Here is an 18,536-nt window from a genome sequence, read left to right on the forward strand (position 1 = left end):
GGCGAAACCGAGGAAACGTTGGAGTTCTTTGACTGACATGGGTACCGGCCAGGACGTAACCGCAGACACCTTGGAGGGGTCCATACTGACCCCATCTGCACTGATGATGTAACCCAAAAAGGAGATCTGATGCATGTGGAATTCGTACTTCTTGGCCTTGACATAAAGGTGATTCTCTAACAGGCATTGGAGAACTTACCTGACATGCCTTGAACTGACCTGACAAGCCACCTTGGCTTGCGACCGCTCATGGGAAGAAAGTTCGGATTTAAGTGCGAGGAGAGATAGCAGAGCCCATCTCGTCAGTAACTAATGAAGAGGACCTAACAGCAAGTTGAAAACATGTCTGAACAAGTGACTTTTCAAACTTCGGTGCCTTCAGTAGTGGTTTTGTGTCGAGGTTGTTTTTAATACCTGGATCTGTACCGTCAAGACGATCGACCACCAGCTCACAAGCTGTAAGTAAAACATGAACTTTTTGTTCGAAGGGTTTTGTTACAAAATAGCATGTTCATATTCTCCACGTTAGCATGCATGACATGGTCACAAGCTAGGCAGGGATGAGAGTTTTCCGCTTTTCGGTGGATTTCCGCTTTTTCTGAGTAAAAAACGACCTTTTTTTTTGCCAAATCTGTTGATAAATTTTTTTTTTATTAATTTCAGGGGGTTGGGGTATCTTCCTTCATGCTGTTCAAACTTTATTAACTCCAACGATGTTTACACATTATTTGTAAGTCACCATCTTTAGTCACGCTTAAATCTCGTTGAATGTGATGTAAAATTCGTGTTATCTACATTGTTATTGGTCAAAACATTGATGTCGAGACCATAATAGCCAATCAAAACAGTTTTTACAAAGACACCCACATCCGCTTGTTCTGACCCACTGGAGGTAGCGTCACAGTGCTGTTAGCCAATCAGAGGTAACACGTTTACATGTCATGAATATTAATGAGTAAGAGCTGAAATCCTGTCATTCTCCCGCCACCCACTCCTCCACCAAACTAGAACAGCCTGAAACAGGAGAACCACAGCATTTTTTTCACCAAAACCGGCTCACAGGGCATTCATTCATACTAGAGACCACTGCACAATTAATGAAAAAACGATGCAATGAGACCTTTAAACTTAAGTCTAAATTTGTTTCTTTTAATCTTCAGTTATTCCTTACCATTTTCTAAGAAGGTTTGTTCGAATGAAATCTTCGCCTTTATACTTAATCTTGATCCAGCACAATGAAAGTTACAGATGCAGCAAGGGAAACTATTATGCAAAATCAACTTGTGACTTAAGTCTAAGATTGCTTTGTGATCCCGAGCCCAGATGAACAGTATCAAAACTTTTATAAATGAGTGATTAGTTAAAGAAAACTTGATATCAGGAAACATTACAGAAAAAAACCTTTGGAAACTCGCTGATCTGCTGTGTTAGGTTCAGTATAAAGGTATACTTCAATAAATGCTACTAGTGAGGTACACTGAACATTATACATACCCGAAAGAGAACCCTTCATGGTTTGGGAGTTTTATCGGTCCGACAGGCTCGTTCAGCTGCCAAGTGCTTCAGTATGTTGAGAGGCAAAGGCCAAAGAATGCTTCTTTATTTTACAGGCTTTGGAATATCACTAGTTTCAGATGATGAACAGTGTTGATTGTTATAATCTTCTATAACCGAAGGCCCTTCTGCAGACCATGGAAATATTGCTGGGTCACAGTTTAAGTCCATCTTTTTCCCACCAGAGAAATGTATGCTACTGTACAAACACTTGTCCATTTTGATTCAGTACAAAGGTTTTTGTTGCGGATTAAACTTACCCATTTCTTTCTTCTCTTCTTCTCGACTGGCAAGTGATAAAAGCTTGAATTAGGTGTTTTCTTTGTTGTGGAAACACAGTTACACACAGCAATTCACTTTAGGCATGGTTAAAACCGGTGAGACAGAACAATGCAGTGTTCAACAAAGGTGAAATTAAACAATACAGCAGAGCTGACCCCTGGTATCGCCCATAATGCATACAAGCAATGACGTAGTTATGGGTGTAGGTGCAAGGTGTAGGCTTATCAAATCAGTCTCATGTAAAAAGGGATCAGTCTCATAAATTCATTAATCATTAATTCAAGTGTCTAATAGTTTATAGCTAAACTATTAAAATCAATGGAATAACTTAGTGGTGATGTTGCTATAGTTTTAGTGAGTATTGTAGCTCTGATGTAATATGTTTAGTCTAGATCTATAACATTCATATATCAACCAAATGGGCGAAGGCAATTAGAATACTTGTTTGGCAGAGGTTGGCACTCAGTGAATGTTGTAGCAATAGACAGGACAGAGTTTATTCCAAAGATGCCATTTATTGAAATAGCTGACATGAATTAGCAAACTAATACTGTTCAGATATAGCAACAATAGCAGCCAAGGAATAATTCAATATAAATGGTGATACAGTGTATACAAATAATAATCAGTAGTGAATATGATGATAACTAAGGCAATAATGGTGATCAGAAGTAATAAGCTATATGCAAGTTTACAGTGTAGGGGCGAGTGGATGTTAAAATGTGAGAGAGAAATCACGTGTGTGTGTGTGTGTGTGTGTGTGTGTGTGTGTGTGTGTGTGTGTGTGTGTGAGTATGTGAATGTAATGCACGAGCCTTGTGCTAGGCCTCGCCTAAAAGGGAATGGGCAACAAGGAGAGCGCACGAGGGAGAGAGAGAGACAAAGGATCTGTAGTTTAAAAACTAGTCTCGGCTAGGCCTTAAACCCAACTTCTACTCAACCCTTAGCTACTCCTGAAATCCCAATGTTGAGGGGTGTAGTGTGACGGAGGGAGTTAAAAACAGAGAGAGAGAGAGAGAGAAAGAGAGAGAGAATGCATGCATGATCTAACTAAATACAGATAGTAAACAAAGGAAATCAAACAACACGCGGTCTAAGACCGATTTTCATGTGAATCAAAATGCGTGCATTTAAACCATAAATGAATTCAAATAAACAACACTCTTCACATTAACTAGCCACAACTAAGACTAACAATTGCCCAGATGCCAGCCTTACTTGAGATCATTCTTGCTTGGCGACTGAAAGTGGGCCATCTGTTATCCGAAGACAGCGCGGAGCGCAGATCCAGGGTGAAAACAGTTCTGTTCCTTTTGCTTTTACAGCTCGTCAGCTGAAGATCTTTGGTGTCCCGTCGGTCGTCCAATGATCTGGAAGGAATCTTGTTTGTAGTTAATCGACGTTGCAAAAGGGAAAAGGGATCTGGTTGCCTTTCCTCTTTAAAATACTGCGTGGGCTGCAGTAACTAACCGGTTCAGTTATTATTACAACTATACGAAGATCAAATACATTGAACTTTGGCTAAAGGTCCGGTATCAATAGCTCGTTTTTTGTTCTCTGTTCTTTGTTCTTTAGCACAGATGCAACGATGTCTCTTTCACACTTGGAAACCCACCGCCAGAGAGAAGGAATTTCGATTTCGCCGGGGGTTTTAAGCACAGTTGTGACGTCACTGCATTTGGTATCCGGTATCATCTCTGTATCCAATACAATTACAGGGAGTCAGAAGAATGGGCGGAGATAGAACATGGCATCGAGTACAGGGATTGGTGTGTTCAATGCTGTAAAGTGAAAGGGAATTGGTTACTATGGCTACGGCATGGCAGCCTATCCCTACGTGGGTTAGGATTATTGAGTGTGATTGGTTGTTCATCTCTGTGTGAGCCTTGTGATAGATTGGTAACTTTGCCTGGGGCGTACCCCACCTCTTGCCCAGTGTCACCTGGGATTGGCTCCAGTTTCCCTGTGACCTTGACGGATAACTGCCATAGATAATGGATGGATGTGCCACTCCCACTAATGTATTACCATATTTTGCACAGATTCAAGATATTATCCAGTTCCCACAGCTGCTGACGGTGTTCCGCATTGACGAGGAGAAAAACAATGATGTGGATGTAGCTATTCTGCAAGCTTTTCTAAAAGGTGCAATTTGATCTAATTTCTCCATTGGTAACTATCTTTCCTTTCATTAGCTGGAAATACTCAGTGATTAATACTCAGAGAAATTCATGACCGTAAGGTATAGAGTACCCTTATGGAAAATTTGGCAAGCAAAGTCTGGTACAGCTTTACGCTTCCATTAGTGGCTATGGATTTAACATAGTCTGTTATCTGCTAGCTTTCCACTAGGTCTGGTGAATGGCTTATTCATATTACGTGAAATTATCGAACCTCATACTATAAACTCCCAGGATTTATTGATGGATGGCACTTATACTTCACCAGACCTTCATTTTCAGTTTCATAGTAGACCCTGAATAATGCTTTAAAACAATTAGTTCTACATTAAGATGATCAAAGTGATGATGTGTAACCTGCATGAATTCTTTACACAGTACAAGTTTTTCTTCAAATTTTTTTTGTGTTGGTAATTGATAAACAACACAAGAGGAAAACTAGCTTTATCTCCACAGCCCCCCTGTGCAGTGATAGTGTGAACAGAGAGAGACAGCTGGACCTGGCTGTGGCCTGGAACCGGGTTGACATTGCACAGAGTGAGATCTTCACTGAAGAAAGTAAATGGAAGGTCTGTTAAATATTTATACCTCAGCGCTATTGAAGTCTCTGCTCTAATTTTTTTTTTTTTAATTGAACAAAATCTAATCATACAAGCCTTGTTTATTTAAATGTCTGGGTTTTTTTTTCATATTTTATGTGAAAGGAACATTCTATAGAATAATTCAGAACAGCTCTGTATTAATCTATTCTTGTAACTAATGTGTACTATTAGTCCTGACAGAATACTGAGTATTGAGTAATGACCAGTGGCGGCTGGTAGTCTTTCAAACAGGGGAGGCTGGTCGGTTACGATATTTCCAGATTTTAAAAGAAAGAAGAAAAAACACATCAATTTTGCCCATACTCTTGCCTCTGATCTGGCTGATTGTTGGCAGGGTCACAAACTGTGAAATAACAGGTTCTTTTGGCCCATTAGCCTACTGTCCAATATACATGATGGTGGTGTTGGGGGGAGGGGGGTATATTTTAACATTTTATATTTTAAAATTGTGGCATGTGGCATGTTGTTTAAAAATTGATCACGATTGAAAGCAGCTCTTTGGCAGGAACCTCAGCAGTAACAGCAGAGTGTTCTGGAATATGCACAAGCACTGACCTTGGGGAGCCAAAGACAGAGCTGGGTGTCAATGACACTTTCCCTATATTTTACTTATTGACAATTTTGATAACCCTTCACTTTTAATCCAGGTCTGTAGTGTGAAATGTTCTCGGCTGTGTTTTTGTTTAAAAATGTTTTACAAATTGTAGCTATGTTTAATTCATATCCAGAAATATATATATATATTCCAATATAATATACTCAGCATAAACATTTTAAATAGATTCTATATTTTTGGTCCATCCATGACATAAGTAGCCTATTTACTGTTGTTGATGTGGGTCACGTATCCCTACCTTTTTCACCAAGTCAATTTGAGGCGTTGGTCTACCCTGCTCTTTAATTTTAATTTTTTCCTCGAAAGGAAGACTGGCAAATGGCTTCGCCAAAATTAAATCAACAATGCTTGGCATCTGTGCACAGCTTTCTTGCTAGCTGACTAGCCCCCTCAAGTTCAAGTTCAGTCACTCAAATAAATGAAATTTCTGGAACTAAGATAGCAAACTTGACAACACTATATTTACACTTTATTTACAATGAAAATATATACAAACTAAAAAAGCTGGTAGAAACCGTATGTAATGAATGAAATCGAAATGTAAGCTGATCTCTTACAATACGCCACACCACTTGCGAATCCGCATGGGACTGAACTGAAATTCACTGCTACCTGTCTATAGTTGAAACAAGCTGTCAATCAAAGAAAATATCTGGCCGCTTTCACCAATCACCAGTCTCCTCGCAGAAAGCTTTGCCATGTCCCTCCCACTGTGAGGCTGGGAGTCCGTGGGCAGGTGTTTTCGCAGTATTTGTCCAATAATTGTCTTGCATTTTGATATTGAAAAGCACATCGCTCCCAAATGCCATTGAAGTCCACTGAGGCTGGGAGTCCGTGGGACTCTGTGGGCGGGCGTTTTCACAGTATTTGTCCAATAATCGTCTTGCATTTTGATACTGAAAAGCGCAGAGCTCCCAAATGCCATTGAAGTCCACTGAGGCTGGGCTGCATCGCGTTGTCACGAGGGGGAAAAACTCATGTGCACATTAGGCGAACTGGGGAAAGTTATAACGGAATGATTTCGCACTGTAGTTGGGTTGAGCACATATATTTCTATGATTCTGGATCTGAAATAGCAATGTTATAAGGTCGGCTATAACATAAGCCTAGCGCAATTCATCCTACACGATGTTTGTCATTTTTAGAAGAGGCTGAACCTCCCTCGTTGTCTTAGAGCAATCGCCCGTGGTAATGACCTATTAAGGTCTATCTCACCCATCCTTTAAGTACAGTCCTTCTTGGATTGGATTCTGCAGCTTTACTTCAGATAAAAACATTAGCCAAATAAATAAATAAATAAATTATGGTAACTATTCCATGTGCTACTTTCCCTCAGTCCAGTGATCTGCACCAGGCCATGTTTTCCGCCCTGGTGGGCCATAAGGCTGAGTTTGTACGTCTGCTGCTGGAGAATGGGCTATGCTTCATCCAGTTCCTCAAACATGAAGATACACTGTGTGATCTGTATAATCATCTTCCCAGCTGTCTGTTTTCGCACAAAGTGGCCAAGCAAGCTAAGGACAGCACAAAGATTACCCTGAGGCATGTAGCTATTGAAGTGCGGCACCTGCTGGGCAGCTTCACTCAACCGCTCTACCCCATGGAGGGGTTATCCTATCAAAATAGAGCTTACCCTCACAAAATAGAGATGCCCAGTGACAACAAGGGTTTTACAGTGAGTTTGAATGAGACCACAGAGACTTATATCTCACATTATATCCCACATACCTTTTTTCAGTGCAGTTAATAATGTAATTATCAAGTAATTATGTATTATACTTATGGAAGAATATGCTTTAAGGTGGATAACTACTTAATAAGCTTAGACAATAATTTTATCAAGTGCAAAACATCTGTATGTCTTCATATCTCAGATTAGAGTAGAGTAAGTGCAAGTGTGTGCATGCTTATCAACATTTTCAAACAAAACATACCGTATCAGTGAAATCTACTTCAATTTAAAAAATAATAATAATAAATTTTCCTTTGGCTTTACAGAACACGCGCAAAAACCAGTTTCAAGAGCTGACCTGGCCAGAGGAGGAGACGGTCCCAGACACAATGTCTCAGGCAGATAGAGATCTGTTCCTTTGGAGTGTGCTGCAGAATCAGAAAGACTTGGCACAAATCACTTGGGAACAGGTTCTAATATAAATACATTCTCGGGTTCTTTGGTTATTTTTCCTGGAGAATAACTCAGTAGTCCACTTAACAGCAAATTAGCCTAGTAATAGATGTTCAGTATAATGGGCAGTCCATAATTTTTAGAACTCTCTGCTACCTACAAGTTAAATTCAATTCTCCACAATTTTGATCAACAATTATCGTCAGGCATGAATGTCACAGTCCACACTGCCAGAAGCATGCAAAGCAATCTTACAAGGTTTTCCCTGAGGCACGAGATTAGAGAGCCCAGGCTTCAAGACTCCAATCCCCTCCAAAGACCCACAGGCCACAATGGAGCCACAGGCATACTGAACCCCACATCCAAGGCCCTATCAAAAAAAATATAAAAAAAAGAGTCCCTGATCCACCTCTAAATGCCTGAAATCTGAGAAAACCTGTGAAGAGTGAAGTTTGTGAATAGCAAATACATCAGGGGTATAAATCCTGATGACCTTGTCATGGGGGTATGAATTCTAGTTCCACCATCAGTCCCCAACTTTTTCGAGGCTGCAGGCCTCATTAATTCCAGATCCTGAAAAGGGTGCTGCTCTGACCAAAGAATTTTGTTCCCTTTTGGACAGAGATGCAAACGAAACACTAGACCCAACCATTAAGAACAACAGGTTCTATTAATGGTATTTTTTTTTTTGGGGGGGGGTGCACAAAAAGGAAGGGTTTTTTCCTACTGTTCTAGCTCCAAGAGGACTGATATTTCTGAAAGTTCTCCCTTTTCACTTGGTAGTTATCCAATCTTATTCATGCCATCATTCATCACAAGAATGGTTTACTTTGGTAGACCTGCGTGGTGCATATTTTCTTGTTCCTGTCTCTCTAGAACACAGGTCTCTTTTGAGATTTACCTTCATGAGACAGGTGTACCTGTTCAAGGTCCTACCCTTCAAGCTGTCTCTAGCCAACAGATGTTCCACAAGCAGGCTTCCCTGTCACACCCAGAGGTCACAAAAGTACACACATTCTTTACTTAAGTAGAAGTACAGATACCTATGTAAAAAATACTCCAGCAAAAGAAGTACTGATTTAACTTTGTTACTCAATTAAAACTGTAAAAGTACAGGTTCTAAAATCAATGTAAAATGTAGCCCTCTGAAGGACATTTCAACTGGCTGTTTCTGTACATAGCTAACTGAACCTCACAGCAAGAAGGTCTGGGTTTGAGCCCCATGGCCAGCGAGGGCCTTTTTGTGTGGAGTTTGCATGTTCTCCCTGTGTCCGCGTGGGTTTCCTCCGGGTGCTCCGGTTTCCCCCACAGTCCAAAGACATGCAGGTTAGGTTAACTGGTGACTCTAAATTGACCATAGGTGTGAATGTGAGTGTGAATGGTTGTCTGTGTCTATGTGTCAGCCCTGTGATGACCTGGCGACTTGTCCAGGGTGTACCCCGCCTTTCGCCCATAGTCAGCTGGGATAGACTCCAGCTTGCCTGCGACCCTGTAGAACAGGATAAAGCAGCTAGAGATAATGAGATGAGAGAATATATAACTGCAGAACAATTTCTTAAATTAATTATTAATTAATACTGTATAGGGTGCTCCACTGCAAATATTTCAAATGCCAAATAAATAATCCACTTGCATGTGCAATCGATATTGATTAGCTATGTACAGCATGCTAACTGACAACCCAGCTCTATATAATGGTAACTATCCTTACCTTCCTAGGCGTCCATGCTTGCTAATAACTTATTTGAAAATTTTGAAGAACATACAGCACATACAGCTGAAGGGTTAGGTATTTCAAACAAACAATTTGGTATGTTTCCACAAAAACATTTAAAATTCAAAGAAAACCCATTCACATCAGTTTACTGAATTTGAATGAAGCTCATGTTTTAGTTTACAGTCAAGATTGCCAGATTAGCTTGGTTTAAATGGTCATCTTTTCTCTGTGTTATTGTGCCATTCATTTAGGTTAAAATTGGTCTTGATGTTGGGAAGGTGTGCAATAATGCAAAATAAAAATAATTGAGAAATCCCATCAAATGCATTTAAAACTACAGTAACAAGCCTGATTTGAAAATGTAAGGACTCAAAAGTACAGATATTTGTGTTAAAATGCAGGGAATAAAAGTAAATTGTTGCCAGAAAAATAAATACTCAAGTCAAGTACAGATACCTGAAAACTCTCCAAAAGTACCGTAACGAAGTATTTGTACTTCCCACCTCTGGTCACCTCTGATAACCAGAGGTAGCAGGATCCTCCCACCTGTAGCCAACTAGCCTCTTTATGCCTCCACCACAGAACAGGTTGTTCAGGACACATATAATCTTGTTTCACACACATCTCAAAGCTTGCCTAGAAAAGCATTCTTACAAAGAGGGGATTCACTTAGTTTATCAGTGTAGAGCTTGATTCAGTGAGCACAATATCTACCCTCACACCTTACCACATGAAAAACATCGTAATGAGTGCAAATAGCATGAGAGCAGGCTACTGTATCAGATTTCAGTTTCTACTAAGAATGCTGTGGCTCTTGATGGTGCTGGCAACAACATAGAGATAGCCACCTGCAAAAATCACCAGAATTCACCAGACATCTACCATGACCACAAAATTGCCAGTGAGACTCTGGTTTCCACTGTTACCACTGCCCTGATGACTTCTTCCCTGGGCTGGACTCCGAGATGAAAAGGGAGGTGTGGTGTCCCTGGGTAGACTATCTATATCTGTGTGTTTGGCCCTTGGCGTGATGAACAGCTCAATGACTAATGTTGCAGTCCACAAGATAATGTTGAAAGTTAGAGTCAAGCCATGAGGTCTTCACCCCGCTGGATCAGGGCATGTCCTGATGGTTCTAGGGAGCATGTACTGACAGAATCGGGAGAGGTTCAATCCAATGCTTGAGCAGGTTAACATGATCCAACCAAGAATTCCTCAGCGAAGTTGTTGGCAATAATTGATGGGGCCAACTCGTTCTGAGACCTTGCTAACCTGTGAGGGAGGTAGGATGTGGTCATCAGGCAGGAACTCCCAGGGCTGTGCAGGGCAATTGTAGATCCTGCTCTGCTTGGCCTGGGCCTCGAGCATGTGTTGTCAGACAATGGGGGCCACCTTGTTAATGTATTCCTGCATCTCTCTTACATTCTTGATGGTGGTACAGAAAGGGGATGGCTGTTCTTCCCAGGGCTCCTTTGCTACATCTAGGGTCTCCTCCTAAACATGACCTTCAATGGCATGAGCTCAGTGGAGGCCAGTGGGGTCTCATGCACTACGAACAGTACACAGCAGAGAAGAAGGTCCCAATTCCTGCTTTCCTCATCCACCACATGCCATAGCATCCTCTTCAAGGTCTGGTTGAACCTTTCTACCAGACCGTTAGTTTGGGGATGGTAGACTGAGATGCGGATGTGCTTCACCTGCAACAACTGGCACACATCTGTCTTGATGCCTTGAGACAAATGATATACCTTGGTCAGTGAGGAGGTCTTTAGGGAGACTCATATTGGTAAACAGCAGAACAAGCTCAATAGCGATGTTCCTTGATGTGGCCTTCTGCATTGGGACAGCCTTGAGGTAGTGGTTTCTTCGGGGCAGTGCATTGACACTGCGGGCCAGAAGTTTTTGACCTCCATGTTCATCCCTGGCCAGAGGAAATGGTCTTGGATTTTCATGGTGTTGCAGCTCTCTATATAGCTGCCCAAAGTATGGGAATGGGCAAGGTGCATCACCACATGAACTTTAGAGCAGGGAACCACTAGCAGGTCAGAGGCTTGGCTCTGGTGTTCCACATGGAAATACAAAGGCCCTTGACAGATAAAGAAGTAATAAGCCAGGAGAGGTTGCCCTGGCTGCGGGTCTTAACCCTCAATGATGTACACTTGACCCCAACAGTGTTTCAGCAGCTCATCTTGCTTTTGTTTCCACCCGAAATTCCCCTTTCAGGTCACCTCCTGATACACAAGAGAGTGGGTTATTGGTGATGTTAAATTCGCCTTCAGTGGCTTGGTCAGCATTGTCCTCATGCTTGCAAGCCAGGTACACATAGCGGAGTGACGTGGAGCGGGATCCAGACCTCGGTTCAACCTCCACATGGTGGGCAGTTCTTTCAGGAAACCAGGCTAGTCTCTGCCTAAGAGGAGAGGGACAGGAAGGTCAGGAACCACCTCAATGGTCAATACCCTCTCACCTCGCTCATGAATGACCCAGACGTGGCTAGAGCATACTCCAAGGCCTCAATGAGCTCAGCAGGCATTTGGGGAGCACTCATCCCAACAGCCATGCATTCACCAGAAGGAAGAGCCTGTAGGAACCTAACTGACCTGTGCCAAGTTTCCTAAAAGCATCGTAGCACAAAGATCATCATTAAATGGTGGCGCGAGCAACACAATGAACACTCTCTCTCCTAGTTAAGATGCTCTGAGCATTAAGAGGCTTTTGGGAAACCCACTACGGTTGGTGGCGCCTTTTTATACTCCCCTGGCTGCTTGAGGAGACAGGTGTCACTTAAGCTGCTCCAGCTGTGTGCACTTAGCTGGCTGTGTATCCTGGCCACACTGCCTCTTGTGATCCAGAACACCGGAGCTGAAGTAGAGCTGTCCCTTCAGCATGATTGGAGTGGTAGTGTGAAGAGCTATGCCCTGGTTAAACGGGGGTTTTCTGAGCTGGTGTGATTGATAGATTCTCTCTATTTTAATAAACTATATGATAACCTCACCTTATTTTCCAGGTGTTTGTGTGTACAAATATGTATGAAATTAAGCAATTGATCCACAATTCAAAGAAATTCTTCTCTGTGAGAACAAATCTTCAATTACTGTATAAGCCCCTCCCCAAAACAAGCCCAAAATCAGTTCTGGGTTCAGACATAAGTAACAGGCCAAGTCTCTGCTGACTGTTGATTATTTTCCTTTGCTGCTGTGACATAAGGAGCAAAGTGAACAGCAGACCTTCTGCTGAGCCCTGTAAAAAGAAAAAACTAAGCTCTGTTGCTTTATTATTGCAAAAGGAACAAAATGAGCAGAAGGCTCAGCTACACAACCCTATAGAAAGCCCAGCCTGACAGCAGAAACTAATGTGCAGCAGACTAGAATTAAGACTGCTTTGGCATACATAAAAATTAACCAACAGAACTGATCAAAGACATAATGTGTGTGTGTGTGTGTGTGTGTGTGTGTGTGTGTGTGTGTGTGTGTGTGTGTGTGTGTGTGTGTGTGAGCACAGTGCAGTGATTGTATTGCTGCTGCTCTGGCTGCCAGTAAAATTCTGAAGAAGCTTGCTCAGGGAGCAGGAGATAATGGGGAAGATGCTGAATCGATGAGAGAGCTTGCTGATCACTATGAGAAACAAGCCATTGGTATAGTATATACACACTTCAGCATATATACCCTTTTCATATAACTACCGATTTCATATAGTGGCACTTTTCATGAAAATTAGGAATAATAATAATAATAATAATAATAATAATAATAATGTGTAATGACATTTTTAAATTTAACAAATACAGTCACAGTACAGTTTTACTTCAATATTAACTGCTGCTTTTTGTCTGCCAACAATTTATATTTGGTTAAGCCTCCTCTGGATAGAATAATAGGATTTAGCCTTTTCCTGAATTATTTAACAAGGTGGAAACACTTAGGGGGATCTTGTATGCTCATTCATTTAGATAACTGCAAGCTCTAAGGTTTCATAGGTTTGTGCATGTTCTTCAGTGGAGGTCAGATTTGCAGACTGAGATGACCCATGCAAAACATACTGTACATTTTACAAGACATTATTTTGATTATTTGGCTAGATACATAAGACAGATACATACTCATTATTGTGGTGATGCTATATTTTCAGTTAAAGCTTCCCCTGACAAAAGCAACCAGACAAAAATGTAACATATGGCATATCTGTCCAATCAAACACATATTAGAGTAAGCAAATGTGAGCATGTACAAACTCAACAACCTCAAAAATACTTGCAAAATACCTGTAGGTGAGGTTGGAGAACAGATTAGTTATACCTGATTATGACACAATGACTTTATACACTGAGCAGCCATAGCATTAAAACCACTGACAAGTGAAATGAATAACATTTGATTGTCTCATTACAGTGGCACCTGTCAAGGGGTGGGATACATTAGGCAGCAAGAGAACAGTCAGTTTTTGAAGTTGATGTTTTGGAAACAGGAAAACTGGACAAGTATAAGGATCTGAGTGATTTTGACAAGGGCCAAATTATGATTTCTAGATGACTGGGATCTCCAAAATGGCACATCTTGTGGAGTGTTCCTGGTATGCAGTGGTTAGTACCTACCAAAAGTGGTTCAAGGAAGGACAACCGGTGAACTGGCAACAGGGTCATATGTGGCCAAGGCTCACTAATTTGCATAGGGCACGAAGGCTAGCCCAAATGGTCCAATCCCACAGAAGAGCTACTGTAGGACAAACTGCTGAAAAATTAATGCTGGCTAAAACAGAAAGATGTCAGGATTAACTTTTTCAGCAGTTTGTGCTACAGTAATTATTAACCTTCGCTAAAACTCAAAGTACAATACTGTGCAAAAGTCTTGAGCAAAGAAATAAAAACAATAATAATAGCTACAAGCAGTGATGAGGGGGCCAAGGAACACAGCAGGACATACTTTCCATGGAAACTTTGTCATTTTGTTAAGGGTATGGCTGTATCCACTCACAGCAAGTTTCGTGTAAGTTGACCAAAGATTGGCCTAGATGTGAGCTCACCTCTTGTTTGTTGGCTTTGCTGCCGAATTTAATAGCCGGTAACAGGCAAACGGTTTTGAAAATTAAAAACCATCTGAGAACTTTTGTGAGGCTTAGTCCATAGATTATCTGTGCAAAGACTGGACTAAATTTGTGACCTGTGAACATTTTTTAAACCTTTCAAAAAAATCCAAAAGATTTTTTCCATAGTTTTATTTATGTATTTATTTATTAATCCAATCCTGTAGGTTGACATAACCAATTGCCGTGTCTCAGCCCTTGGGTCTCCCATGGTATTACCAGACACAAGAATTATTTTATAAGGCACACATCAACAGTTACTCGCCAGAATGCATCTTGCTTATTGCAACGTCCTCTAGTGGTCAAATTACATTTTTTGTGCTTCCTCAAAATGGATCCACAGTCCATGTATCAAGTTTGGTTTGGTACATCAAAACATTGCTGGGATATGACCTCACTTCCTATCTGCTGATTTCATTGCTGATTTTGATTAACTATAATGAGTGAATGCATTCACAAATCAAAAAGACACCAAATAACATTTTGTGAGGCTTAGTCAAAAAATAATCTTTGCCAATTTTTGTGAAGACTGGACAAAATATGTGGACTGTAAAAACTTTTTGGAGTTTTTGATAAAATCCAGTATGGCAGAAAATCCAATATGGTGAACATTGACCTCATGGGGTGCTTTGAACTTGGCTTGAGCCAAGGAATCCAGTGTTATTAATTCCATTGGAAAATCAGGCATAGAGTAACCTGCATAAACGCACCTCCAACTTTGACTCTTTGGTGGTGCTAGAGCATTCGAGATGCAAACATGAAACTTGGTGAAAAGAATCAGGGGACTGTCCCCAATCACTGTGCCAAATTTTGAAGAAGAAGAAGAGGTAGAACCACAATGGGTACCTATGCAGATTCTCTGTTTTTGGGTGCCTATGCAGATTCTCATTATGTTTTTGTCTAAAAAGTGGTTTCTTAGATAATATGCTGCTTTCTTTACTGTCATACAAACATTGTGTAACATTAAATTGTATACTAGAAAACAAATGTTTGTAAATCTAAAATGTTTTTGTTCTGACTCGATACTGTAGAAGTCATGAAATAAAAATATAATCAAAAATAAAAGTTTGCACTAAAAAAAAAAAAATAGGATGCCTAAGACTTTTGCACAGTAGCTTGTTAGGTTAGGCAGTCACTCTGCTTAAACTGACTCCCCTGATAGAATGAGCGGCTCACATTTGTCAGTTCTGATGAGTAACTGCACATAATGGTAAAGTCAATCTATTTATGTAAATTATACAACTACAATTTAGCATTTTACATAGTAATTAATAATGCTGTGCTTAATATTTATAACAATAGCATTTGATGTGCCATTTTAAGTTGTTCTTCAGGCAATAACTTTCAACATACATACTACTGGCATGAAGCAGTAGTATGTACTACTGCACAAATTCAGTCAAAAAGGCAACTTTCAATTCAGCCTAAAAGAATTTGTCATGTTGTTCACTCATATATGCAGTCGTTGTTATGGCCTTAAATCAGTATTGAAAAAAAAAATCAAACCGTAACCTCAAACATAAGTATTTCTAACTCAGGTTCACTGAAGTATATTCCTGTTTTCTATCACAGGTGTGTTCAGTGAGTGCCATCGCCATGACAAGCAGCGAGCACAGAAACTGCTGACCCGTGTGTCTCCATCATGGGGTAAAACAACCAGTCTGTGTCTCGCTCTTGAAGCCCATGACAAGACTTTCATAGCTCACTCAGGGGTTCAGGTAAACACAGTGTGGCTTAAAATTCTCAACAAAAACGATATCATTATGTTGGGAAAATATTATATTCGATATAATGTGGTTGAGTAAATCCTGTTTTCTCAGGCTTTGCTAACTCAGATCTGGTGTGGGGAGTTAGCAGTGGAAAACCCACTCTGGAAGTTGCTGCTCTGCATGTTTTTCTTTCCTCTTGTCTGCACTGATTTTCTGGTCTATAGGTAACACCAATTATTATTATTATCTCATCTCGTCTCATTATCTCTAGCCGCTTTATCCTTCTACAGGGTCGCAGGCAAGCTGGAGCCTATCCCAGCTGACTACGGGCGAAAGGCGGGGTACACCCTGGACAAGTCGCCAGGTCATCACAGGGCTGACACATAGACACAGACAACCATTCACACTCACATTCACACCTACGGTCAATTTAGCGTCACCAGTTAACCTAACCTGCATGTCTTTGGACTGTGGGGGAAACCGGAGCACCCGGAGGAAACCCACGCGGACACGGGGAGAACATGCAAACTCCACACAGAAAGGCCCTCGCCGGCCCCGGGGCTCGAACCCAGGACCTTCTTGCTGTGAGGCGACAGCGCTAACCACTACACCACCGTGCCGCCTATTATTATTATTATTATGGACAATACGGTGGTGTAGTGGTTAGCACTGTCACCTCACAGCAAGAAGGTTCTGGGTTCGAGCCCAGTGGCCGATGGGGGCCTTTCTATGCGGAGTTTGCATGTTCTCCCTCTGTCTGTGTGGGTTTCCTCCGGGTGCTCCGGTTTCCCCCACAGTCCAAAGACATGCAGGTTAGGCTAATTGGTGGCTCTAAATTGACTGTAGGTGTGAATGTGAGTGTGAATGGTTGTTTGTCTCTATGTGCCAGCCTTGCTATGATCTGGTGACTTGTCCAGGGTGTACCCCACCTCTCACCCATAGTAGGCTGGGATAGGCTCCAGCTTGCGTGCGACCCTGCACAGGATAAGCGTTCACGGATAATGGATGGATTATTATTATTATTATTATTATTATTATTATTATAGCCAAGTGCCTGATAAATGATCTTGAAATGGGAGAAAGTTTGTTTTCCCATGGTCTTGAATGAAAGAAGAAATATAAGAAATACATTTTAAAATTTATCTACAAATATAAAGAAATTGGTGAAGTTAAACATGAATTGTGGGTGTATCCTAGAAAAAGACAACTATTTTAAATATAAAAAATCTGAAATATTCTGGAGAAAACAACAGAGACAGCCTCTTTCTCGAGAACATTTTGGCCCAGACTTTTTTTTTAATACTTTCTCAATATTAAAAATACACAGTACTCCAACATGCACCAAATAATTGTGGTTGTTAATTGTAATAATGAAGGAATATTCCTGAAACATAAACTATATGTTAGTATCAAATACATTTGTTGTCTTTTTTATTTTTTTCAAAGCGTATGCCAATTAATTTGTTAATATTTATATTTGTATGCTGTAAATCGTCCACTATATGGCTAAAGGTATGTGGACACTTTACCATCACACCCATGTGTGCTTGCTAAACATCCCATTCCAGATTTAGCCCTGCCCTTTCTTTTATAATAACCTCCACTCTTTTGGGAAGGCTTTCTGCTAGATTTTGGAGAGTTTCTGTGGGTATTTGTGTTCATTCAGCCACAAGAGCATTAGTGAGGTCAGGCGCTGTGATGATGTTAGGTGATGAGGGTGCAGTCAGTGTTTCAGTTTATCCCAATGGTGTTCAGTGGGTTTGCGGTCAGGGCTTTGTGTAGTCTGATCAAGTTCTTCCATTCTAACCTTGGCAAACAATGTTTTCATGCGCAGGCACATTGTCATGCTGGAACAGGTTTGGGCCTTTTAGTTCCAGTGTAGGGAAATTGCAATGCTACAGCAAGCAAAGACATTCTATACAATTCTGTGCCTCCAACTTTGTGACAACAGTTTGGGGAAGGACCAGAACATATGAGTGTGATAGTCGGGTGTCCATATACTTTTGGACATATAGTGTATATTACATTGGTTGCCTTTTAAAATATAAGTAGTTTGATCTGGTGTTCACAGAAAGGTATTAAACAAAAACATTTGCAAAAACAATGTAAAATGGCATATTTTACCTATAATACTGTAAGTTCAATGTGTAAATTATAGTGTTCTTATTTATTCAGTTGTGAACTATCAGTGCAAAGATCCATCACAAGGTAGCAATGTTCCTTTGAGAATGGTGATGACATATTCATATTTGTAAGAAATTTGTATGGAGAAGGCTAGGAAGCAGAGTCAGTTCAGTTCATTAATGGAATAGACATTATCAGGCATCCTTTATATTATATAATTATAATGATGGTGATAAATGTGTGTCTGTGTGTCCCTTTTAGGCATAATGAGGTTTTCCGCAAGAATAGAGAGAGGACAGATGGGGTGGTCACGGCTGGGATGTCTACCGGTACTAATGGCGGGAAGAAACCTGATGTTTGGTAATGTAATGCCTTAATGCCTTAGATTATGTCTTAGTATCTGAGTAGTTTAACATCATTAAATCTAAAACTTCCTCTTCTTCTTCTTCTTCTTCTTCTTTCTCCAGCTTTTTCCTGTTAGGGGTCACCACAGCGTATAATGTTCCTTCATCTCCTCCCGTCCTCCATATATTTTTCTGTAGCACCAA

The 18,536-nt window shown here is 40.8% G+C and overlaps 1 protein-coding gene across 1 annotated transcript in view; it reads left to right on the forward strand.

Moving 5' to 3' along the window:
• The window catches only part of trpm2 (transient receptor potential cation channel, subfamily M, member 2), a 79,808-nt gene that overhangs the window by 20,925 nt on the left and 40,347 nt on the right, over positions 1-18,536 (forward strand). The window contains exons 11-17 of the mRNA XM_060930587.1: positions 3,879-3,981; positions 4,473-4,585; positions 6,571-6,909; positions 7,233-7,376; positions 12,578-12,710; positions 15,728-15,873; positions 15,976-16,088. Coding sequence (XP_060786570.1) covers positions 3,879-3,981; positions 4,473-4,585; positions 6,571-6,909; positions 7,233-7,376; positions 12,578-12,710; positions 15,728-15,873; positions 15,976-16,088 — 1,091 coding nt within the window. The remainder of the gene's footprint in view (positions 1-3,878; positions 3,982-4,472; positions 4,586-6,570; positions 6,910-7,232; positions 7,377-12,577; positions 12,711-15,727; positions 15,874-15,975; positions 16,089-18,536) is intronic.

Source organism: Neoarius graeffei, chromosome 9 (assembly GCF_027579695.1).
Source record: "Neoarius graeffei isolate fNeoGra1 chromosome 9, fNeoGra1.pri, whole genome shotgun sequence".
In the NCBI taxonomy this organism is placed as follows: domain Eukaryota; kingdom Metazoa; phylum Chordata; class Actinopteri; order Siluriformes; family Ariidae; genus Neoarius; species Neoarius graeffei.